This window comes from Lutjanus erythropterus, chromosome 12 (assembly GCF_056507025.1).
Source record: "Lutjanus erythropterus isolate fLutEry1 chromosome 12, fLutEry1.hap2, whole genome shotgun sequence".
Classification (NCBI taxonomy): Eukaryota; Metazoa; Chordata; class Actinopteri; order Lutjaniformes; family Lutjanidae; genus Lutjanus; species Lutjanus erythropterus.
This window is the reverse complement of record NC_139328.1, coordinates 9,089,570-9,116,595: the sequence shown is the minus strand read 5'-3', so window position 1 is coordinate 9,116,595 and position 27,026 is coordinate 9,089,570. Positions and strand designations below refer to the sequence as shown.

Here is a 27,026-nt window from a genome sequence, read left to right as displayed (position 1 = left end):
ACCATGAGCAAAATTGTAATGAGTACAATGATAGACAGCGTTAGAATTTCAGTGACTTGCCCAACACTGCTCCCTTACAGGAAACACCTAAGCGATGAGCACATTTCATAGGATCAATATCAGTCTTCTCAAACTCTAGGCGGGAAAGTGAGTAAGCATATTTCCCAATATGTTGAACAATTTATTTAATGGTTACCTCATTTAAGCACACTATATTAATAACCTCATTAATGAACCTAATTCACAGTTTTGCATCTGCACGGCACGTTGCCAAACTGTGATGCCCAAGATGTGTTTTATTAAAATGCTATGAACTGAATCTTTTCCCCGGTGCATTTAGGATGAGCTATTACCCTAGGCATTTTTTTTCCAGTAAACACATAAAGGCTATGACTCCAAAGTGAGTTTGTAAGCCATTTATCCTAAGGTTGAAAGTCTGCAGACATAAACATTTCATCAATACTGAATCTATGAACCACTGAGGGCTTTACCATTAGGGGGAAAAAAAAAAGCTCTGCATTCACCTCCTTCTGTCATTCAATATTCCCAGTGTGAGGCCATATGCCTGCTGGGCACATACATAAGGTCACTCGTCATCTTAAGGGGTTGTCACAATAAAGATGTCTGCATACATCAGTGTCACCATATTTTTGTGGTTTTGAAATGTGAAGAGCTCGGACAGACGCTGGCCTGATAATGATGCTAATGGTGATAATGGGAAAATGCCATAATGTTAGTGGTGGGAATGATAATGATAATGGGAATAATATGAGGTGATAATATAAGTAGGTGACAAAATTGTTGTTTTTTTGTGCTGTTGATGTAGGACACTTTTGGTGATGATGATGATGGTTTTACATTTTCAAGTCCTCGTACTGTCTCCCCATGTCAGGCTTCTTCATCAGTATTTCATGCATGCTCACTGGGCCCGGAGTGAAATTTGTAGCGCTTGATAACTGTGGCCATTATGTCTACACAGAGCCAGTGCCACCCTATTAAGGCAGATTAAACAACCAATTCTTCCTCTGTGGTGTTCTACGCGCAGTGCATCACAATGACTTGCGCTCCCGGCTCTAATCTGCGGCGCAGGGGAAAGACTGTAGGACTCGAAGTGAGCGAGAGCGCCGTGTTAAACGGTGATTTGGGGAGGAGAGATGGGAGAGGGTGTGTGTGTGTGAGAAAGGAGATAACAGGCGGACAGAAAACGTGAGCAAAAAGGGGGACGCAGTGGAAATACATGGAGAAAGAAGTGAGAGAGTGGGACTGCTGCAGCAGTGACGTCACAGACAGCTTGGAAAGGTTTTCCCCGTTATTATCTCTCATTTTCTCAACAGGAGGTTAGGCCTGATAAGGAAAACTATCTATTAGACACTGAATAGCCTTTTGAACATGAGGGTAAAATGTGCAGCCTAAAAGCAGCAGACTGTTTACAGGGCTGTAATTATGTGACATGGAATCTCATGTAGCTGAGAGCTTTATTTAGAGAGCAGAGGCTATTATGGTAAAGAATTATGTTCTCTGTATTAATAGATACAGAATTTTGGAGGAACACAGCCAGCGCTCTCAAGCTATGCTGACAGATGTTCCACACTGTGGGAAATCCAGGGTTAGGTTAGAGATGTTTATTAGTCTCCTGAGTGCTGCGTCATAGTCGCTCATACATTTCAAGATGTGCGTAGTCACTGTATGGAGGTTTGTGCCTTTGTAACAAAGTTTCAGAACTCTATTAAAGGTTCTTACTGGAGCAATTAAAGCAGAGCGGTTTGCCTCAAGGTAACAGCTTCATCGCCCGTTGGGGATTCCAGCCGGGAAATGTACGATCTAGTTGACGCTTTTGACTGACACACTTTTAAATGGGATCGACAGGGAGGAAGTTGTAGCCTTGGAGGTGCTGGTGACATTATAGAGGAATGTTTGCAACTTTGTCCAACAGAGCAGATACCTCTCCAGAGCACCGCAGAACAACATGATCAAGCCAAAACTGGGTTTGCTGGCAGGCAAACGAGCTGCAGATGATGTAGAAGTGGCAGCACAGCAGAGCTTTTTTTTCTTTTTCTGAAAGGTTGAGTGTTTTAAAGGTGCACTCTACTGATTTTAGACCGTGCCTCCGGGCCTGTGAACAGTTGTGTAGTTACATGACTTCCTCTGCGGTTCTAGAGGCAGATTTCCGAAGTCTGCAAATATAATCCTGGTGATGTAATCAGGGTTATTTCAGTTTAGGGTTTGGCACCTCAAATACTACACAGAAACCCTGTGTAACCCAGGAAAAGACTTTAAAAGATATGGAGAACAAGGGTCTAATAAATGATCGTTACATTATTAGACATGTAGGATCCAGCTTTCTTGGGGTTGTGTCTAAATGTTAGCCCTAGATTTGCAAAACTCTTGTGAGATTTGTGTGTGTTGTTTTGTCATATTTTGAAGCGGCTCACACATGGAGGAAGTTTGCCTTCAGGGCTATCTGCCAGAAAGCCACTGTGTGTCACCACAGTAAACATAAAGGAAAAGGTCAACTTTATTGTCACACATACAATTATACAGTGAGATTTAGCCTTTACATCACTACACCTTAAAGGAGTATTTGTCTTCTAATAATTATTTCAGCTTGAGAGGACAGAATACAAGTGTCGATATAGTGACAAATTCCACAAATGTTTGCATCAATGCCTCAGTCAAAAGGTAGAATGTAGAAAGGTTGTTTCATCTCTGAAGCTTATGTGTCAAAAGTTTTACGAGCATTACACTGTAGTGACACCTATAGGGTTCCTATGCATAACAAGCACTAGAAAAGACAGTACAGTAGAAAGATTGTAGCAGAACTGACACTTTAAAATGAAGGAGGGTGCCAGTCAGACTTAGATCTAACAAGTAATAATTATAAACTAGAAGGAAAAGAGCTCCGTCAAACCATATAAAACAATAAAGGAAACAGCAAAATGAAATATAGGTCACCAAAAACCAGCGCTGCAAAAACGGTTCAATTCTCTCCGGAGGGACTAACCTCAACTCAGATTCATTACATTTCACGATGCTACATATAGTTTCCTCCAACATATATAAAATCTGACTGCTTGTCCTGAGCAGCCTCAACCCCCAACTGCTCCTACTGACCCAGAAGCCAACGTCGGCATCGAAAAATGTCGAGGCCCTGCTGAACCGATCTTTACAAGTGTCTGCTGTTATCAAATGCAATCACAAGGATATAAATAAAACTGCGTTGGCCTCGAGGTTCGTGGATGTTCAATGAACCGTGAAATCCTCCATTGTCACATTACTGCTCAGTGGGGGAGGAAAGATAAGACGCTGCACTGCCTGAATGCTGGTTTATGCTTTATTCCACTGTGCCACTTACAGTAACATCTGCTCAGAGATGTCAGCATCAGTGCGGGGCTCCCATGGTTCTTCTTTGAGACTGTAATTAACTGTAGCATGTCATTTCTCGCAGTGCAAAACATGAATTGCTGTTATTCTATTTGCACAGAGGGCATGGTTTTGAAGTTACTAGGGGAGAGCAGGGGCAAGAATGCACCGGGACAGTTGCAACACACGGGCCTTATAACGCGGAAGTCATTGACACGTCTTAAAGGCCATTTGAAGCACACTCCCTAAATGAGTCCTCAGACAAAATCAGCCTGATTTGATCGGTTTTTCCATAATTATATTATAGAATGAATACAATTTATTATACAAAAAAATACAAAATGAAACATTTTATGTTTTTAAGGTAATGTTGACGTGTTGAACACTGTAAATGTGTGTCATCTGTTAGATCTGTGGGCTAAATATCAGTAAAGGTTTAATTTAACACGCCAGCCTATCTTTGGTGGTAACCAGGGTAAAGTTTACGGAAACAGAGGAGGGACAAAAGTAACATGGTATTGCTTCCGCCTATTATTAAAGATATATTTCTTTGCTCATTATGTTTGCAGGAAATGAGTGATATCACATGACAGACATAACAAAGTTATTTTAACCAAAAACTTGATATTTTCTTAAACCTAACCAAGTAGTTTTATTGGTTAAAACTAACCAAGTAGTTTTTGTGCCATCAGAGTGACATCAGACGTCATGTCCGTCCTGACCACAATATTTAAGTAGTTTTATTTCCTAAACTTGACTAAGTATTTTTTAAAATATCTCTTTATTTACTTTTCAAAATATTCCTATATCCCTATCCAATTCAGGTACATCATATAATATTCAAAATATAAAACTGCCTTCCCCTTTCTCATCTCCCATTCATTACCTCCTTCCCAATCCAGCAGGCTGCAACTAGCCAAAGAAGGAAAAAGCAAAACAAAACGAAACTGTGAAAGGAGAGAGAGAGCACTGAATTATTCTGTACGTACAGCTGTACATATTGATCCATACATTCTCTCATTCCCCCAGAGTGAGAGCGCTACAAGTCATTCCAATTTGTTATCCCAGTAACAGCACTGAAGTAAGATATTAATTGGCCCACGTTTTACTAAATTAAGCCTTCTTACCCCGTAGGGTAAATTTAACCTTTTCTAGTTTTAGATGAAACATGACATCCTTCAGCCACCTGGCATGAGAGGAGGGGGGTTAGGATCTTTCCGATTTAACAGGATAAGATGACAAGCCAACAAGCCAGTAAATGCGACAACATGAATAACATAAATTAATATAATACAAATAAGTAGGTTTGTGCTCACACCTAACCGAGCTGCAAGCTTTTCACAATGCAGGTGAGTTATGTCACGTGACACATGTAACACAGTTGAGGTCCGGTGAGTCTGCCACTGCATGAAGATGTGCAATTTCCACACAAATTTCAAAAAAAAATTTATTGAAAGAGGATGTATTGTTCACAATAAAATCTGGTTACTCTGAATAAATGCATCAAATAGAAAAAAATATAGTTTCATTGCTGCTGTCCTCCACTTATTACATGTTGGTAAAGGTTACTGCAGTCTAAAGAGGGCACGCACGGTAATGGCAGACAACAAAAAGACGGGTTAGCAAATAAAATGCCTCATAAGTGAAGCGTGCCTGTGACGTGCACATGTAGGTTACTGTTGTCAACCATATGCTACTTTAGCACCCTGCCTGAGGTGGGTTTCTTTAAGTACATGACCACGCACACACACACACACACACACATCAACTTAGCTCCCTTGACTTCCATTCAGGATCTATCTCTCTCCCTCTCTGTCTCTCTCTGAGTGTGTGGCGCCATAGTGAAAAACACTGCAGTTCTTTCAGCCAGTCAGTCAGAGCCAGTAGCCTGTGCACACTGTCTCTCTCCCTCATTCAGCGCCTGGCTCGCTCCCTCTACGCTCAACACGCGCTGCTCTTCGCCTCCTCACTGCATCTGTGCTCTTCTCCCTGAAGTGAGGTACCATGCATCCTCCTTTCTCCTCCTCCTCCTCCTCCTCCTCCTCTTCTTCTCAGCTTGTCCGTTACCGTTCCAGGGTCTCTTTATCAAACAGAGCGCTCTTGCTGCAAAGCCGGGGACCATAAAAGCTTTGGACTTTGGAGACGGGACAGAGCTCTTTGCCGGGTCCGAGGACAGCTGCTGCTGTTTCTTCTTCTTTTGGGATGCAGATCTTTGCGGGACCTCTGCCTGCCGATGCTTGATTCTTCTCAAAGTTGCAGGAGGACACACATCAATCAAGACTCTCACCGTGCTTCATCCTTGTCTCTCACAGTGTGTAAGAACACTTGTATCAGTAAAGATTTGGTTGTGTGTGTTGCAAGTGGAAGCAAATGCTGCGGTTCAGCTGGAGAAGATTTATGAGTGTACAGTATTTGCTTTTCTGTGAAAGCATGACCTTATTTTTAAGATGTGTGATGAGATTGAGAGGGTGTATGCAATTATGTGTGTACTGTGTTGAAAGCACTATGTGGTGGTGGTGCAGTGTTACTCTCCTCACTCCAGGTGTTTGACTAAAAGGCTTAGCTGCGGTTGGAGGGCGAGAAAGACTCCCAAGACACCCACAACTAACTGGCTGCCTGACAAAAACCTCCCAGACACCCTAAAGAGAAACGCATTAAAAAGAGGCATTAGAGGTAGACTTTGTAAACAGAAACGGACCAATCAGAAATGAGCAAGAGATCAAACATGAGTTAGAAATGAGAAAAGTGCACGAGCCTTTATATAGTATGAGTTGAGGAAGTGCACTCTCAGAAGTGAAGGGTTCCAAAAGGGGTTGTTTCTGAAGGGTCTACCCAGAACCAATTTCTTCCTCGAGGATTCTTTGTAAGGCTGAAGATATACTTGCTTTTAATTACACGTCCTCTATGCATCGTGGCTGCCTCACGTATCTTGCGTCCATTTGGAGCGATGGTTGTGCATGTAATTAACATTCCAGAACACTTTTCATTTCCTTTTTTAGAAGAAAGAGGTCTTCAACGTTTGCTGAACACGACTGTTTGAACATGTTTTCTCAATGCAAACAAAATGACAACAGAGATATGGGATTCATTTGTAGAATACAGTTCAATGTGGTTCTTCGCAGAACCCTCTCAAGACTAGAGGGTTTAGGTGAAACCCCTGTAAAGTATGTTTTCAGATAAGCTTGGTGTGTTCTAGTTGAAACCATTGGAATATAAAAGGATACTGGTAGACCCAATCGTGAAGGTGTCTGTTAACACTCTTGGGCCGGAGATAGACTTGCTGTTTAACCATGTGTTTGCGTTCGCGTATGCGTAGCGTTAATTTCTGAGGATGTGTACAAGCATCACTCCAAATGGACGTAGGATACGCGAGGCAGCCATGAAAGCGTCGGGATGCGTAAGGGTGTGTATGCAAAGGCGTAATTAAAAGCAAGTATACTTCCTGCATTAGAGGAATGGCTGTGCACTGGCAAGAATTTGACAATACAATGTGTGTCACAATACAGGGGTTGCAATTCAATATATTGCTATTTTGTTAGCAAGGTGATACACTGCTACTTTTTAAAACAGTCGTAGTACATAATAAGACCACACAAGCTTATGCATAAAGCTTAAAAAGTTTACTTTTTATCCAGTCAGAACAGTGAAGACAGATGACACTGCGCTCTATAGTGGTTGGTGGTTTAAACACACCACAAAATGAACCATTGCCATGAATCTTTGGCTGTATCACAATACCACAATACATCGTTTCTGAAACTCGATACAGTATCATAAAACATAATATCATGATACTCAAGTGTACCAATATTTTCTTACACTGTTACGCCCCTTAATAGGGTTCTTTGTGGAACCTTCCGTAGGAAACTTTTCACAGATGGTTCTAGGTATTACCCTCTATGTTGGGTTCTAGGTAGAATCTCCTGAAAAATTTCTAAGTGGAACCTCTTTAAGCTTTTACAGGAATCAAAAAGGGTTCTTGTATAAAGACAAGCAAAAGAACCCCACATGGTTCTAGTTAGCACTTTTATTTCTAAGAGTGTTGAGGAGGACAGACACAGAAAGAGAAAAATGAGAAAGACAAGAAAAACTAGGGCAGGATTGCTCTTGGATATTGCCATGTTGAAGCAGCTTAGAGATGAGCGCAGAAGACGTTAAACTGGATGAAAACAGCACGGAAAAAGAGAATACAAAGAGGTTTCACAGATTATGTCTGTTTAAGCTGGACATTTTCCTCGTCTCCTCCTCACACACCTTAAACTCTCACTCCTCTAACCTCCCCGCAACAACACACGCTCTTAAGTGCTCTTCTCAGTTGGGCGACTGTCTCAGCAGCGACTCATTCAGTGCCTCTTCTCCTTCATCCTTCTCCCTCCATCTCCATCCTCCTCTCTCATATTTTCAGGTGGAGTCAGACCGGCACAGGATCCCCGTCTCAGCTCCTCACACACTGACCGGGACTGCACCGCTGCTATGTCAGATCTCGACATAACATCAGCTTGAGGGAAAAAAAAACTGAGCAATCTCATGCTCCCATCATTCCTGTCTGTGATTTCCATATGAGTACCAGGCAGAACTGGCCTGGACTACTGACTTTCAACTTCACGTAAGAACAACAAGGACAAAATCTAAGCTCCACTCACAGAAAAAAAGACTGTTAAGTACCTTTGAGGACACAAACAAAGCCTTGTTTGTCTTGGAGCAGCTTTAGTGGCCTTTGCCAACAGCCATGCAGGTGTCCTTTGCATGTACGGACCATGGGCTTAAGGCCCCGCGTAACGGTGAGCACAGCAAGCAGAACGCCACCAGCCCCAACACAGCCAGCCAGGCCCGCGCCCGATTCCGCACCGTGGCCCTGATAGCTCGCAGCCTGGGCTCCTTCACCCACCGCTACCACCACAACCTCAAGGAGTCCACCGCCAAGCTCACCGGCATGAAGTACCGGTACGTAGACGACTGATGGTGGAGACTGTGTGAGAAAGTAGACTGAGGAAGAAGAAAGAGGAGAGGAGGAGGAGGTGTGTTTAGTTTAGTTAGATGAGTTTTCTCTCATATGGTGTGAAAACCTGCCACAAGTCTGAATGTGAGAGAAAGAAAATGAATAAATGAATATGAATGAACACAATGTAAGAGAGGGAAGCAGAGAGAAAGGAGAGAACATAAAGTAAAAGAGCGCTGATGGAGACAATGAAGATACATGAGCGGTGACAGGTGATGAGTGGGATGGTGTGTGTCTCTGTGTGTTTGTGTCAAGATACAATGCAGACATTTTTCCAAGACACAGATTTATTGGCAACTCTATACAATGTTTCCACAATTAATAGTGTGTGTGTGTGTGTGTGTGTGTGTGTGTGTAGTTTAGGTTGTTTGGAAAATCTGAATTTAATCGCTTGCAAGTGCCATTTGAAGAGGGAGACAAGATAATTTGATGTGGCACTGACAGATGAAAATACAGAAAAGATAATGTGCTTCAGGCACACAGAATGATATTAAAAGCATTTCTTTTATTTGAAGTCATATTGGTTAAAAGCAAAGACCAGTTTCAACCTCACAGCATCTTCTTCAAAGCTGAAATGATGAAAACAGTTTGATTACACCTGATACTCACTGTAGATAAGACTTGGATGCAACCCCTTTGTAATCACCAACATTTTGATTAGTAACTGTAATTTAATTCCAGATATTGCTCTCATGAAAATGGAATCTCCCCAGACCTATATGAAAATAAGATAATAAAATTAACCATAAGGGATTTAACAATATATCAAATACCGTACCCAACATGGTTTACTATTTATTAACCATGTTATGTTAAATATTTGTCATAAATAAGATAAAAATACATATTTTTGACAACTGAGCTGACCTAACAAGTGCTGCTGAACATCTGTGCCAGCTGTTTGTACTGTGAAAATCAGGCTAAGATCAGTCAGGATGACCTGGAAAAGAAACAGGTCTAATATAATAGGAAAAATGTAAATAATTTGAATAAGAAATAAAAATAATAACAATAAAATAGACAAAAACCAGTGAAGGATAAACTGTTGTTATTAGGGATGTAGCAAACTTCAATTATGATAATGCCATGATAAAAAGCTCATGCTATCACAATATTAAAAAAAACCCGACAATAATGATGACTCAAACAAATTACTAGCTTTATTAAAGCTACAAGGAACTTTCATTTTGTGTTGATTTTCAGTGGTGTTTCCACTGTAATAACCACAAAATATAACATCAAAAATGAAATAAAATAAATACAAATCTTCTGCTGCTTCATTTTAACTAGGTAACACACTACTCACTGTAACTTTACCTGGAAAAATATAAACTCATGATCATTTCATGTGATTTCACAGAAAATCCAACACAGTGGCAGACATGAAGACTAACTGTATAGAAACAGCCAGTCTTCTCACAGATGGTTTTGTAGCTCAGATAGAGGCATCAGTATTAAAGTGAGTTTCATAACCAGTTACAAACTGTTTGTAGTACCTTTAAATATACTAGTTACTAAAGAAAACTCAAGAATTTGACACAAAACATTGTTTTTTCAAATATTTAATAAAACCATGTAATAAGATAAGAGTGGGCAGCCCTGACCTAAATATGTGCAAAAAATTGGAATAAAGTGTCTTTGGTAATGAATGTTTGCATTATATCTACAGTGGCAAAACCAAACCAATGTCTTGATACCATGCCAATCTGGTATAGGCATTTTTTTAATCACAATATTTTGATATTCGATATATTGCTTCATCCCCAGTCATTACGGTGAAGTACACTCCACACAGCTAAATATATCACCCAGTGCATTCTGTGCAGCTACAGCTCACTACACCTCACTGTATCAAAGCTGATCTTTAAGGTCTCTCATGAGTTTGTTCAATGCCACCAGCATCTGGCAGCCAACAGTTCTCAATCACTGTCCCCGAACACACACTACGTAGTGAAAAGTGTGACAGTGAAGCCGAGCAGAGCCGTGCAGCAGAGCTCTCCATGTGTGTCTGTGTGGGAGTTGTAACAAGGCCGGGCCAAGTAAACAATGCTCTCTTATCTCAGTGAGTGGGTTCTTAACCCAGACCGCAGGAGCAAAATAGTAGCTTTCACCTCACACTGTTAACTTGCCGGAGAGGGTGACATCATCGCTTACAGTGTCAGGATCAAGAGAGACATGGGGAGGGAGACACAGAGAGACAGAGGGGACGGTGGGAAGCGGATGGAGTCGGAGCAAAGAAATGAAAGAGGGAACAAGAAAAAGAATTGGAGATGGAGTGAATGAGAAAATCGGGGCACACGGGTCAGTTCACAGAAAAGAGGCAATTAGCAGAATCTCTGCAGATTGAATGCGGAGCAGCTAAATGTGATAAGTGTCTGCTTGTCACACAATCTCATCTCGTTTCCATAACAACATTGAAATGGCCAACTTCAATCTGTTCCTATCACCAAACAAGCCTGGTGACTCCATTGTGCAACAAAAGGTTTTTTTTTTCATTAACGGTGAAGATAATAATTTTATTATGATTGTCATTATTTTCATGTTTTTAAAGTTAAACATTCAACCGCTGCTTGTTTCGCTGTTGCGTCTGCTTTCCTTTGTGAGCAGTAAATACATAAATGTTCAGGAGCAAAGCACAGTACAGGGCTTCCTAAATGAGTCTGTTGTTTATTTTGGTTTGCAACACGAGGATTTGCTCGTCCTTGTAGCTCCCTGTAAAAACAGGTGGAGGATATTAGCTGTAAAGCTTCATCCGAGCCGTCAGCAAATCCCCTTTTTTTTCACCACAGAGGGGCAAATATTGGATGAAAAATCTCATCTGTCACATCCGCTCTCAGCTCCCTGTTTGTCTGAGGCTTCCTGCTCCTCTCTCTTCCAGTACTGCATCTATCTCTCTGCCGTTTTAAAGGGACAATTCACCCCAAAATCAAAAATACATATTTTGCCTCTGGCCTGTAGTGTGATTTATACATCTAGATTGTTTTGGTGTGAGATACCTAGTTTTGGTATATCAGCCATAGAGATGTCTGCCTTCTCTGCTTATGACTAGATTTTCTTAGTTGCCCAGTAGTTGTCAGTTCAAGCCAGTAGTCAACTAGTCATTGCACGTTCATGATATTAATTTAACTTTTTAAATATATCATTTTAAGGCACAAAGCAAGCCAAGTGTTGAATGCTACCAGCAAAAAGAGTAATGACTCTGAATGTGTTGGAACAACCAGCAAGGAGTCTGAACATACTCTTAATTTATTTCAACACATTAAAACCATGTTTTTCAAAACTCACAGACTTACCAGCATGATGGATGATGTATACTTACAAATTAATTTGCTAATTTACAAATTTGTTCCTCAACCGCTCTGTGTCTCCTGTCCCCGCTGTGTACCTGCCACATTCATTATCATCCCCGCAGTCACAGTTCTGTCAGACCCACTGTAATGTTAAATCACCTCCGGTGCTGTAAGTAGTCATCAAACCAGCCTCCGCTGGTCTCAGAGGCTGCGTCCCAGTCTAATACAACAGCTAACGTACACTCCACACAGCTAAATAACTCACCCAGTGCATTCTGTGCATCTACAGCTCACAACACCTCACTGTATCAAAGCTGATCTCATGAGTTTGTTCAATACTACCAGCATCTGGCAGCAAACAGTTCTCAATCACTGTCACCGAACACACACTACGTAGTGAAAAGTGTGACAGTGTGACTAACTGGCTAATGGCAGCTGTAAGCACAGTTAGCAGCGGTGACTTCACTGTCATAAGAGAAAAGCTCCATGTTGCAACAATCCTCTGAACGTAATGGCGAGGCACAGTTCGTCAGTGGTGTTTCAGATGAGGTTTTTCTGCAAATAATGAATAAATTAAACTGTCAATGTCGATACATTGTTCTTTTTTTTTGTACTTTACTGGATGGATATGATCTCCACTGTATTTGGCACTCAGCTAATGGTGCTAAAATCGCAAACATTGTTTTCAGCAGTTTCATGTATGAAGTACTTTATTTGTATGTTGGAAAAAAAAATTAAACATATTTTTGATTTTTGTTGGTGAACTTCCCCTTTAAAGAAGATACTCGTTTTTTTTTTTTTTTGGGAAACCATCTGACAGGAAATCTCTTCCTCTTGATGTGAAGAAAAGTCTGCAACTAAATCTGCATAGAACTCTTTGAAGTTTTCTCTGTGCGATAACAAATGAAAGCTTTGTTTCCACAAAGAAGAGTGTGTGTGTGTGTGTGTGTGTGTGTGTGTGTGTGTGTGTGTGTGTGTTCGTGTTTGTGGGCGTTCACATTGGCACATTGCATTACATACATGAGTGCATGTATGTGCATTAGATGTGTGTGGCGTCGAGGCTTCACACTGGGAACATCTGAAGGCGTAGCAAGTTGAAGCAGAGTGAGCAAGCAAGCATAAACTAATAATATCACCATCCGCAGCATTTTGGTTGTCATGGCGATCCAAATATAGAATAGTTCTACTTGTGGTGTCCCCTAGTTGCAACCTTGCAAGGCTGTTTGACCTTAAAATAATACACAAACCCACAAACAGCACACACACGCAGGCCAAAAATATGTGATGTAACAAAATATGCCGTTGTTGTTGGCTCTAAAAATTGTGCAGATTATTTCTGGTTCCTGGTAGGGAGCCCCTGGTCGCCAGGATTGGAGTTCATAACGGTCATTAAGCAGCAGAAGGCCTTTTGACAGTCCAGGAGGTGCAGGGAAGGTTGCGCTTGGTTGGTTCAGAGCTGCGCTGCAGATGGGCGTGCAAAGACTCCCGTCTGTTGGTTCCTTGGGATGCTGCCTTATCAGTGGCCAGCAGAGAGAGAGGCACTCTGCTGTGTATACATCTGTGTGTCAATAGTGTGAGGAATGTATAATGCAGCCATATTGAGTGTTTTTCTGTGCTCTTGGAATAACCAGAAAATGTAGTTCTTGTCAAGGTAGTCCACGCTTACACACAGTTGAGTTGAATGAAAGTTTCAGAGGAAACTGTTTCCGTCCCATTTGTTTGTGTGAAGCAGCCCCAGAGCGGATGTCATTCTTGCATTCATGGATGACTCCGCTGAGCCTCTAGCGTGATCCTTTTAATTAAAAATCTTCTCTTCTTTTTAGTCCCCCAAATTAATAATCCAATGGGCTATCAGGCCTTACAGCAAAAAATACTGGTGGAAGTGGGTTTTGGTAAACACTCATTTCTCCTGATTCATCTAAATGACTGATAGAGGAAGACGAGGACTTATTGTTGAGGCCTGCCTGCTAGTTGCTAGTTGCTGTAACTTATGTAAAAACTCAGGACACGTCAGATACATCAGAGTGAAGAAGGAAGTCAGCAAATGTGGCCAACGTAACATGAATATTAATCATTATGTTAATATTACCTTGTCCATGAATATGACTTCACGTTCGGAGTCGCGTCTGATAGATTTTTATCAGTTCCTAGTAATTTAAAAGTGAAGATACCATCTCCCATGATCCCATACTTCTTCATATGTCATCAAACTACATCTTTTGTTATTGTTTTAATGTGAGAGAGATCCCTAGTGACAGAATTTACATTTTGCGCTCAGTCAAGGACACTTTAATTACAATAGTTTCATGGGAAGTACACTACAGATTCAGCATGAAGTCAGCAAGAAATCTGCATTTTTATGTACTTCAAATCTGTGGGTCGGGACGAGGCGTTTGGAAGCTTGTGTGGATGAAGGTTACCCAGAATTCTGCAGTTTTGGCGACTGACAATAAGATAACAGGCATTCTGCTGCTGTGGCACTATCTTGTCAGGATCCACCATAAATCATACTTTGCTTTGCTGCTTTGTCTGTGTGTGTGTGTGTGTTTGTGTTTCTGTGTGTTGAACTTATGTGTGTGTGCAGGTGCCTGTGTGTGCATACATGCATGTGTGCTTGCATGACTTGAGCCCATCAGCTGCTCTCGCTCAGAGACGCAATGTTTAGCAGTGCGTATCCAGCGCTCCGGAGTTGCTGTTTAGCTTTTTGTTGATGTTCTTTTTTCTTGCATCAAAAGTCTCCATCACCCGTCAATAAGATAAATGTATTTTATGCTCCAGCTTCGTTTACTGCTGTTCTTGTCTCGGCCGTTCTGCTGTGATGTGTGATTCTAATAATATGAGCCAGGGTGTTGCACAACAGGAGCCCTGTAGCGTGGAGCTCCACTCTGCCTAAAGACCAAACAAGCCCCCAAGGATAAGAACTGTCCAATCTCTGGGTTAAATAGCAAGGATGTTTGCATGGAGTTTTGCATTTTAATTAAAGGTCACAACTTAAATGGTTTTCTGTAAGCATAATGGGTTTATAATAGTGTTGCCTTGCAAAGGCAATTTTGCCTCTTTTTTTTTGTAAGTGGAGTCTTTAAACAGACTGTAATAACTAAGATAATTGGAAGCGATAAAATTGAAAGAAAACACCACTGCATGTGCACAATACCAATACGAATAGAAAACAATGACTGTAAATTGCAAAAATATACTTGTTGACTGGGCTGAAGAAGGCAGAACATCAAATAATGAGATAGAACCTTTGCCTTTAAGGCTCCAACTAACAATTAGTTTCATTATCGATTAATCTGCTGATTATTTTCTCATCACAATTTCTCAAATTCGCCCAAAGCGACATCTTCAAATTGCTGCTTTTGTCCAACCAACAGTCCAAAACCCAGAGACTCTTCATTTACTGTCATAAATAACAAAGAAAAGCAGCAATTATTACAATTACTACAATTAAGAACAGGGGTGGATTTAATCATTTTGGGCTCTAATCTAAACACAGGCATCTCCACATCTCTTGTTTTCCCCCTTTTTCAACTCCTGAATAAACAATAATTTATTAAAATAAACTTTGATTCATGGTGGAGTGCGGAGGATGAATTTAGGAGTTGTGCAGCCTCAGAAGCTGTACTTAGGTCTGGCACAGATACTTCTGTATCTCTTTTCTTTCCAAATGGCAGGAGAGTGAACAGGCAGTGGGTGGGGTGGGTATTATCTCTTTATATCCTCCACCTTCCTCTGTTTTTCAGCACCGCTGGGGTTGCTTCATTTTCCCACAGTCTGTACACCACGCTGAGCCGCTTGTTTTCATGAGTTGGCCAGTTTCCTCCTGAATCATTTACACAGATGCACATTAAGATCACGGAGTAGTCCACATCAGCAAAAAGTAAAAAAAAATAACAAAAAGCTTTCATAACCATACGTTTATGAAGTTTTTTATGAGGCCATTAGTGACTTATGGCCTGAAGCAATCTTTGACCATTGCCTAATGGTGAGTCCACCCTGTTTAAGAAGGATTCAGGGTCATTTAGTGTCATCATACAATACAGGGTTGTACAACTAAAGAAGTGTAGTTCCTTCATAATGCACACAAAATAAAACAACACAAAGATGTTGTGGAGCAGCTCTCTCCGTGTGGTCACAGGCTGGCCAAACAACGGGAAACCAGAGACTACTGAGTCCCATTTCATCTGTTTCGTTTTCCCGAATGAATGTTTTCCAGGAGCTGTTTTAAGTCCCAGCTGTAGCATCACTCTTACCCGCTCACGTCCTCTCCTTATTTTTCGGCAGTGAACTGATCTGATCTGATCTAGCTGCGTGTTCGAAAGATGCCAACTGTGTTTGCTGAATGTCTCAGGGTCTGTTTCTGTTTAATCTGAACCCCAGGCATCATATTCCAATGCCCATGACTGCTTTCCTTTCATAGGTTAAGGGTGTTTCAGCAATAAAGCCAAAAAAAGGACAGTTTAAAAGAGAAAAATAAAAAAAAGTTTGAAAGACCTACAGCTGTTGCATTTACATGCACATTTTTTTTTTATCAAACCATAGCGTCATAGTTGCTATATAGTATTATATTAACATTACACCGCATCAATTTCATTTAATTTCTCTAAAATCATTAACAAGGCAGAGGAAATTTTCTTTTTCACTTTGATGCGTACCAGTGAGCAGAAAGAACACCTAAAAAGATGAAAAAGCTGAAACACTTTCTATCAGTACTGTATGAAGGTTTTCCAGTTACAGTATCATGATATGATAACTGGATTTTTTTTTTTCCCACCTTGCTAAGCCCTCTCTAGAATCATTCTGAATCAACCACTTCAGATCTGCCCACATGTTTTTCAATACAGGATCAACCCACAGGCCACTAGCTTCAATCATGTGTCCCTGCCTAAAATACAGTTATTCTGCATGAGATTCTCTGCCCATCAGTCACTCGGGTGTTCTCATATGATGTTTAAATTACAGTTTGGAAAAAGAAATGCCAAAGCCATGAACCACACAGTGAAAATAACAGTGTGTACATGCAAAAGAGTGCTTATGGGGGTCTGTGTATACTGCATAAAACTGGGGGGGAAAAAAGGCAAAACAATGTGGACTTAAGCCCTCTGCAAAAACAACGCACAAAGTCATGCCCAGACTCTGGCTCTTTATTGCACACACAATCACACACACCATGCAAGCATGCACATTGTGCAGTGCCCTGTAGGGAGCTGGCTGTCATTTCCTATTTCCCATTCTGTGTCATATAGAATGCTTTATCTGTAGAGGGCGTTTGATCTGCTTAGACTTCAGGCATGGACTTGCAACTCTCCGAGCCTCGGTCTGTTGCCAGCGTCTTTTGGTTTCTGTCTCTCGCCCTCGCTTTATAGCGCTCTTTCTCCTTCTCTTGTTTGTCCTTTTCCATTCTTTTGTCATTGGTAAATATGTAGGTCGTGTTTACAACACACCAATACAAAATGTACTTTGTATCAAATTAGATAAAAATTTATATATTCTTATTAAACAGTAGTTATACCATTATTAGATACCATACACCTCACCAAACACTTGTAAGATGTATCAAGCTGCACTTCGTATCAAATCAGAGGAAAACTAGAAATAATATGTTCTTTATTAGGCTGTAATAGACCCTTATAAGACTTGATTGCCGGGTAATTCAGGACACATTATATCACAACTGTATTGTAAACTAAAGTGTAATGTATCCCACCGTTAGACCTTTATTAGACTTTATTAGAGGATAATTAACAACACATTAAAACAGAACTGTACTGTAAACTAAACTGTATTGTTTCCCACTGTTAGACCCTTGTTAGACTTGACTAACGGTAATTAAGAACACATTACAACAGAACTGTGCCGTAAACTAAAGTGAAATCTTCTGCTCCTCCATTTAAAAACAATATAAGAACCAAATCTACCAAGTAAAGGCCAAAATTATTATTATTATGGTCTAATACTGTCTAATAAAGAACATATCATTTCTAGTTTTTGTCTAATTTAATACAAAGTACAACTTGTTACATCTTGTTAATGTACTATAAAGTGAAGTGCAACCAAGATGCAACCACAGCGCCTGTTCATCACTGTTTTTTTTTTTCCCAGCAACTCTGCTGTAGCCTGTCTTTCACTCTTAATCTATTCACTTTCCCCCCCTCAAAGTGCTTGATTTTACTTCCCTACTATCTTCCCACCCACAGCAGGCCCTGGCTTTGATATATTTAGAATATGACCTGCCTTTCTCCCCTGCGCTGAATTATTTCGATAACAACATTATGGTTGACATCAGACGAGCGGTGGGAACCAAGGAGGTGGGTGTTGTCTAATCCCTCCGCCCATGATGGTTGGCTTGTGTGGGTTTGCTTAGTCTACATTAATCCCCAGTGAGTGAGGAGTGTTATCTGTTTACTCGCAACCTTGACAAACGTCTTAGCTGACAAATATTGATTTGAACAATCCAGTATGAGGAAATAAATCATAAGAAATGCCACAGTGTGACTTGAGAAGTGCTTTCCAGGAAAAAAACAAAAAAAAAACCAAACATCCTGCCACAACAAGGGGACATTCCTCTGAATATTTCAAGCACAATAAATCACCCAGATGTTCATTTTGGTATTTTTATTTCAACTGGGGATCCACTAAGAATAGAACGGTATACAAGCCATAGCAGCTCGCAGGATGTTCATAAGTGGTGACAGGTTTCTGTGAGGGGGCGTCTTCAAATGACTCATTTGTCATTTTACTTCAAGGCTTCTTTTGGGCACCATCCAAGCATGAGGGACCGAGCCACACTCACTGGCTTGCAAAGTTGTTTATGTGCAAGTTTATATAGACAAGTTGTCCTTTCCTCTATGTGTTCATTTTACCATTTACAATATAATGTATACTCAACAAAAATATAAACCCAGCACTTTTGTTTTTGCTTTTCATGACTTCTTCTATGCACACAAAAGGTTAAAATTTGTTCAAATCTGTGTCTGATTTCCATCCAAACTTTTCGATCATACAACTTTGCTGTTTTTGAAGATTTGAGCTTCGCCAAGGCAATTTTTTTGCCATCATATAAAAAACTTGTTTTTTTTTTTACATTTTGTCACGTCTACAGAAACACCAGGTAACTGCTAAATGATGATAAGGTTGTCTGAGGATGACTGCTGTTAGTTATTGGATTTATTATGTTTTAATAATGTGTTATTACTGATGGTGGCTGATCAGGCTAATTATAAGCTAACTGTACTCAGTTTGTAGCAGCAGTATGCAGTAAATGGTTGTGTCTGCAACTCACTGCTGAAGGCACAGAACACAATGAAAAACTGATATTTCTATATAGAAAAGTATCATGTAAGCTGAGCTTTACAGTGAAAGAGCAGTGTTGCTGGTCATGATGGAAAGCTCTGTACTGCAAATAATGGCATTACCAGGTGCTAATGAAAATTTTTCTGACACACAAATCTCGCATTCCCACTTTTAACTATGATGATGCATTCATGCAAGGCACACCTGTGCAATAATCCTGCAGTTTAATCAGCATCTTTATATGCCACACCTGTCAGGTGGATGGATTATCTTGGCAAAGGAGAATTTCTCACTAACATGGATATTTGTGAACAAAAAACCTTTTGTGTGCACAGAGGAAGTCTTAGACTCTTTACTTCAACTCACGAACAATGGGACAAAAAACACAAGTGTCTTGTTTATAGTTTTGTTTAGTACATAAAGAACTTGTGCCTCTGCATCCAAGCAGCCTTATTTGTCTACACACAAGAAGCACCAATTTCCTCTTAAATATAAAGTTATTCATCTTCTTTCCTTTGTTGCAAATGACATGCTGTAATCCCCCAAATCATTAGCTGCTTTTGCAATGTGCCTCCACTGGCACCCACTTCCGAGACCTGGACAGATCTATTAGCGCACTGTAGCAGGCTGTGTGGTTAATAATCAGGTATGGCCGATTGTGCTGTTTCTTGAATCCCCGGAAAACACTGAGGGGACGAGAATACAGCAGCGAGGCGGCTCTTCTCCGCCTGCTGAGCATCAGCTTTGTTTCTCTCCCATCATTAAGACAGACTGCATGAATTTAAAGCACAAACAGTGCAAATTTAGCTTATGGAGGATCTCCAAAAAGAAAGTTAGCAGTTTTCCAGGGACAGACAGCTTTTTTTGGAAACGGAACGTCCCTGCAAGCTTGTTTGTTGTGGAAATATGTGCATGAATGAGGAACTGTAAATTTCAGAACAGTATCAATGAAGACCCAAGCCAAATGTATGTGCAATTTATAAGAATTCCAGATAATAAAGGGGCATGTTGAATTATTTGAAGTGGGATTGTATGAGGTACTTATCGGTACTCAAGTAGTAGAGAGTACCAGTGGGGAAGCTAAGTAGTGAACTGCTGTGAACAGTGTCAGCAACAAAAGGTATTTTAGCCACTTAAAAAAAGTCTATCTAAAATATCTGGAGTTATTTAACCAGTTTAGTTTGCATCCAGACAGCCTTTAATGACAGGAAACCTCCAGCTAAATATCACTCTCTCAAAACCAACCAAACTACTTTGGCAAAAATAGTCATTTTACCTCACAGAACATGGAGTTGCTTTTTTACCGAGTCGCTGGTGTTCTGCAAGGTACGTTTACCAATTTCGCTAATGGAGTTTGTTCGGTTTGGAGAGAGCGATATTTCGTTTATATAATGGTGGTTTCCTGTCAAAAAAGGTTTTCTGTCAGCAAATTAAAGTGGTGATATATAGATACACTTAAACTGATATTGTTTTTTTTTTAGGTGTGCCTTTTTTAAGTGGCTAAAATACTTTATTGCTGATCCTGTCCGCAGCATTTCATTGCTTTGCTTACGTGTTGGTACTCCTGTCTGCTTCTCCAAAGGATGCTGTGAGCATGCTGGCTGCTATCTACATTAGATAATACAAACTATAGATAAATATCTCATACAACCCCACTTAAAATAATCCAAACTATGCCTTTAAGCCAATGCTTTACCAGGAGTAACTTGCAATAAATGCAGCAGCAAGCATTCCTCATCATCAACGCAGTCTGGGCTGTCCTCAATAACCCCCGACTGAACACACACACAGATTCAGTCAGTATCGCACTTCTAACCTACAGTGCAGCCCCCTCCCCCACACTTTCATGGATCAGAGCTCCCACTCTATAATACATCAGAGAGACGGAGGATACAATATCCAAACTCCTCCACCATATCAGAGACAAGTTCGCATCCCACGATTTGTGACTGCGGAGAGATTTGTCTCCTAGTTTTCTCCTGTCACGTCATTATCGGTGCCTTAATTACAAAACACATCACAGAATCCATAAATTTATCAAATCGCTCAAAGTGTTTGTAAACACTTTCATCTATGTTTTCCTCCTTTATCACGGCGGCTCGGCTGAACTACTGACTGGATGACTGATGCTTCCCCATGCTGAACACCTAATTGAATTGGCTGAGGGCACAGTTAGATAGCACGGGCTCGGATTAGCCCGCCTTCGTCTTGACGGGGCACAGGCCATTAGTTGTCAGACACGAGAGAACGACTGCTGGCATTTTTTACAACCTCATTTGTTGTAATGAATAAACGCCTGCAAAAACCGAGCAGAAGGCCCAATCCCCCGGACCATAATTTGAGGTTGTTTTAGTGTCGAGAATAACGTATTTGGACATATTCTCCTCCTAAGATTAAGCGTGTTGCTTGTGATAGTGGCTCCGTGCGTGAATGTGGCCTTGACGGTTCTGTCAAACGAATATGTTTCAATTTCACAGTGTTTGCTCTGAATCATTTCCTATATCAGAAGGCCGTGGATGCCTCTGCAGGGGCTGTCGATCCCCTCGTCACAGTTTTCTTTCACCTACAGTCCACATACATCACACCAGAGGTAGCATAAGCACACACATTCTTTACTCAAGTAGAAGTGCAGATTCTTCTATAAAAAATAACACTCTGGTAAAAGCAGAGTAATTTCTTTGCCAAGTAAAAGTGAAAAATGACTCTGAAATGTACTCAAAGTGAAAAAGTAAAAAGTAACCCTCTGAGGGACATTTCTACTAATTGTTTCAGTGCAAAGCTGATCGAAGCTCACATCACATTAATATAATTTGAAGACTATTTACTAACTTAACTCGTTCAAAGTTGAAATAAAAAAAATAAGAAACTATATTCTGAACATAATGAACATAAACTTCTCAGTGAGCGTTTTTCCACTGAAAAGATGTTTAAAGTTCACCAGTGAAATGACATTCAGGATCGGTTCAAAAGTTTTTTCGCCGACTAACGTCGACTAAATAAAAGTCTATCGTCGCTTTGGACGCTCACTAAGAAACTACATTGAAATTTGTCAGTTGAAAGTCAGAAATAAATATTTACCACAAACGGGTCTCAAACTTTGATTGCCATATTTTCACATGTTCATTAGGCTACAACCTACAATATATAGTTTGTTTAATCAATCCCATCTCTCTTTCAAACCTACAACTGAACAAATTATCAAAATGAAAAAACAAATTTGTGTTTTGTGACACGTTAATGTTGTGACATCATTTTAGTCTGTTGAAAAGAGGGCGAAAAGAGGTCTTAGATGTTCAGACCAGGTTTCCAAAAAAATCAGTGTTGAATCCCAGTTGGTGCTCACTGAGTTACTCAATCAGTTTTCAATGTCAGCAACAGAACTGAAACAATGTGATCAACACAAGTCTAATTAAGTCCAAAATCTAATTAAGTCTTAATATTTAAATCTAACAAAGTCTTTTTTCTTTTGTTAGAAATTCCCTCATCTCTACAGGTCTACTAAAAAGCTGGTTTGCAAAGTTCTTTGAATTTGGGTCTAAAAAAAATCAAAAAAATTTAAGTTGAACTCAGTCTTGATGTTTGGAAGATAAAAATAAATGATAATTCAGTGGCCTAAAATAAAGGCATAAAAGGCATAAAAATAATAAGAATAACAGATAATTCCCCTCAAATGCATTAAAACTAAAGTAAGTAAATAATTTGAAAATGTGAGGAGTAGAAAGTACAGATATTTGTGTTAAAATGTAGAGAGTAAAAGTAAAAAATGGTTAGAAAAATACAGTACAGATACCTGAATATTCTGCCTGAGTAACGAAGTACTGGATCACTCTGCGGGAAGACACCTGTGGCGGCTGCAGGGGGAACAATCTGCTCACTGAGTTCCCGTCTCAGTTGGACTCGATGTGGCACAGATTGGAAAACGAGCTGTGAGTTGAAGGGCTGGGGTTCTGAGTCGAGGGTGGCAAGAACTCTGATGTCTTAGTTTATCTTCCGTGGTGTTAATGAGGGTTGAAAGTGCTGTATTACACTGCTGCAGATCAGCTGGATGTAAATTAACTGTTATCGAGGAGACATATATCAGGGGGTGCACTGCGGTTAATAGGTAGAGGGGTGCATTAAAGAAGCAGAGAAGGAATAAGGGTGTATGTGCGAGGAGCTATCTTGAGAAATGTTGATATAATACAACCTCTGTGCTCGAGAACTAGCATGGTTGTCTGCATCTTGGGGGGGAAGACAATAACAGTAAAAAGCCCGAGGACTGGAGTGCTCCCTGCTGTATGAGGATGTTGAAGGCCCTGTGTTGTATAGGAAAAGGTAATTGAGTGAGGAATGATGGGGGATGAAGGGCAACACTCGTCAAAAAGCAGTGCACCAAAACTTCTGCTGCAGTACAAACACGTAATTGGATTTTTTCACTTATGAGTGGAGTATTTTTCAGGGGTCTGGGTGAGGAGAGACTCCCAGAGAAGGTGGGATCCATACTGGTGGAATAAATCAACCGCCCGTCCCACCGTAATCTCTCAATTCTGATTCATGATCGCAGGTGTGATAAAGGTGACCCTCACGTTCAGTAATTCTCCTCTAGAGCAAACATGACAAGCTGCCAGCCACTGCTGTTGTTGTTAAACCCTGCATACTGCAATTACAATTGATTTTTTGTGCCTATATTGTAAGCACCACAATAACAAAATTGCTGCACGTTATTCCCTTTGAGTCTCTGCGAGTTATGATGCACAAAACAGCATCGATTTCATCTTTGTTTAGGCTGAAAATCTTAGTGCGCCTTGAGCGGGAGCGTAGTAATTGCACATCACATTTGACTGATGACATCTTGAGCCTAAACAAGACAAGTTTTTTGTTAATCATAGTCTGTTTTTCTTCATAGGAACCTGGGGAAATCTGGGTTGCGTGTCTCCTGTCTGGGGCTTGGTGAGTAGACTACATTTAATTAGCATCAGAGGCAAATGTCTAATGACTTCATAAGCATTCATGTGCAAACTCAACTCATCTGTGTGTGTATGTAGAGCCACGCAGACGGGGAGAGCAATTTCATTATATCGTTTCACCCCTTTCTAAACCTCATGCATCATTCATACGTGTGGAGAGTCATGAGAGACAACACAAAGCTGCTTGCAGAGTGTTAATATTTTCCCTGTTAATATTTAATCAATAGCACTGGTTTCAGTGAACAAGTTGCTCAATTATCGCACATATCCAATGCACACCAGAGCATAAACACGCTCATTCATCTTGATGGGGCTGATTCAGTTAGTAATTCTCCTGTGTGTGTATGTGTGCTGGCCATGTCTTTGTATGTGCATGTGTGTGTGTGCCAAGTCACTTGAAGGGGGTGTGTCTCTGAAGACAAAATAACTTGACAAAGCGAAGAAAATGATGCAGTGCTGCCCAGCGGATACTGAAGCACATCTAATGATGGAAAATCTATGAATGGGTTAGTTAATCATCTGGGTAGTGATTTTTTTGTTAAAGATTCAGCCGCAGCACATTCAGCAGCAGGGAGGAAGAGTGAGGAGGGATCCATTCTTCAACTTAAAGGAATTAGTTTCAAGCCTGGGTATTGGCAGCCCTCAGCCGTGTGGTTGTGCCCTTGAGCAAAACATCGATTCCTCTTTGTACTGCGTGTTTTTTCGGGGGAGGAGAGAAAAGAAAAAGAGAGTGTTATTGCGGGGATCAAAACAGGCCGCTTTAGCATTTCAATGTATGTGGGTTTCTGTGTGTTATTGTCTCGGCATAATCAAGTTTTACTGGAATAACTCAACACTTTGTGGAATATTGCTTTCTTGAAACTTGCATGAGAAGATTAATAATGCTCTTGCATCTGTGTGCTAAGTAAGGAGCTACTTCTATCGCTGGATGTATCAGTAAGTTAAATGTAAGATTTTTGAAAAGACTTTCTAATGCCACTATTTAATTAAATTGAAGGCTAATTTTGAAATAAAATGAAAAAACCAACAATCTACAATTTTCCTGCAAGCCAGAGTCTGAAATGAGGCTTATTGTGATTGTCTGTTCTCTAGTTTGAAGAGTCTGTTTTCATAATGAATCTATTCAACTTCCTCGTGTGGATTGGACTAATTATTGCTCCACTTTTTACAGCTTGTCGTTTGCCCAAACATTGGACAGTAATACTCCTGCAATGTTTCCAACACATTATCAAGCCCAAAAAATGTCCTTTATATTTATATTCTGAATGGGAAACGTGTGAGGGTTAGTTTTATTTCAATCACCAGTTCAAGCTGATGGGTGAAGTGCTCTGAATGAGACAAGAAAAAGGGTTAAAAGTATGAGGACAGTAACCCCACAGAAACTGGAGTGTTTGCAGGTTAGCTAACTAGCTAGCTCCTCCATGTCATCCAAACAGAAGTTTACAAGCACGAATAGCAAAAACTGTAACAGCATTAAAGACGCATTTGAATGCTTACAGCTTTCAAAAGGTAACTATCTAAGATTTTAACAGAACGTCATTAGTGAATGTGAATTTAAGACAATTTGAGACTTTTTAAGGACCTGTAACCACGCTGTATCAGTCAGTTCGTTTAGCTTAGCACAAAGACTGTTAACAAAACCCACCTGCAAGCACTTTTAAAACTCACTACAGAAAATCTAATTTCATTTGTTTTAAAAAAAAAAAACAAAGTGTAAAAATGACAAGCTGTGGTTTTTACAGGGGCCTGATGTGTTATTTGTTGGCTGGGCGCAGTTACTTCCTGGAAGCTAACTGCAGGCAAATTTTTACACCTCTGCAACAGATTAAACAAACGCAGCATAGAGTGTTTATTGGTGAGCTTCAAAGGTACTGTTAGGTGAATCTGTTTTTCCCCTGTTTCCAGGCTTTTCTGCTGAGCTTAACCCACTGCAGGTTGTAGCTACAACAAACACAGTGACAGTGCATATTTTCACCACAGTGGCATCAGTCTTCTTATCTGTTGGCAAGAAAATGAATGAATATATCTCCCAATATGTCAAACTATTCCTTTAAAAGCGCGCAGCGGATACTAATGCGGATAATTTAATGAAAATGTATTTTAATTGATCATTCCCATCTTAGAAAATGCATCAGAACACCAATCTGCTCCCATTTCTGGTGCGCTTGGCTACACCAGCGTCAGCATTATTTCTTATTAGTGGGAGATGACAAAAAGCAGCATGTGACAGAATCGGGCAACAGAGGACTGGCAAGAAAATACGAAAGTTCTGACAAAAACTGTGTTCAGCTGGGGCTGTTTGGAAGAGGAACTCAGGCTGCAACTGCTTCTGTCTATTTAAAGTCTAATAATTTAGTACATCGTTTCAGTCTGTGCATGTGCGTGTACGGACAGTCATGTGTTCACTTGTGTGCGGCAGCCGGACCTCACATGACCCGAGACTAAATCTGACGCCAGATACAGGAATGTTTATTGATAGCTTCAATGCAGCTATTACTTATCAAGCCTGTTTTAGCTTCTGACAGATGGCAGGTGCAGTCTGACTGTCTGATGGACCTGTTTGACACTGCAATGAGGAAAAGAAAGGTTAATCAGGATACAACATGTTTCCCTGAGGGGTACATATAAAATTAAGGTTTTAAAATGATAAGAGAGTGAAGAAGTAAAGAATAAAACGTGAACCTATCCTAAGTGTCTGTTATCAGAGAGCTGGAGAAGAGACACGATCTCATTAACATTTGTTTTTATGTGGGTTTTTTATTTCACTTCCTCCACTGTATCTTCAAATTTGGGCAATAGATAATAATTTGATTTTTTTTTTCCTTGACCACTGCCAGCTTCAGGTTGTGCCTACACCAATCTGCTGCAACACTTCTGGTGCAGTTGGCTACAGACTGAACACCAGCTTCTGCATTATTTCTTATTAGTGGGAGAGGACAACAAGGCAGCGTGTGGCAGGATCAGGCAACAGAACATTTGGAGGAGAATATAAAGATTTTAACAAAAACTAAAGGAACAACCCACACTTCTAGCTACAGTATATGTATATTCAAGAATATTGTACATCAGTTAGGTCTGTGCATCATAATTTATTTTAGTGTATTACTGTATCTGAAAGGAGCCAGAGTTTGCATAAAA

The 27,026-nt window shown here is 40.4% G+C and overlaps 1 protein-coding gene across 2 annotated transcripts in view; it reads left to right on the top strand.

The window, feature by feature from the left end:
* Positions 1-27,026, top strand: part of kcnab1b (potassium voltage-gated channel subfamily A regulatory beta subunit 1b) — a 54,852-nt gene that overhangs the window by 2,501 nt on the left and 25,325 nt on the right. Inside the window, exons 1-3 of one of the 2 annotated variants that reach the window (XM_084732090.1) lie at positions 5,232-5,675; positions 7,766-8,304; positions 23,828-23,871. In XM_084732090.1, the coding sequence (XP_084588216.1) occupies positions 8,090-8,304; positions 23,828-23,871 (259 nt within the window). In that variant the 5' untranslated portion in view covers positions 5,232-5,675; positions 7,766-8,089. Of the gene's footprint in view, positions 1-5,231; positions 5,676-7,765; positions 8,305-23,827; positions 23,872-27,026 lie in introns of those variants that run through there. The other variant, XM_084732088.1, reaches the window with a different exon arrangement.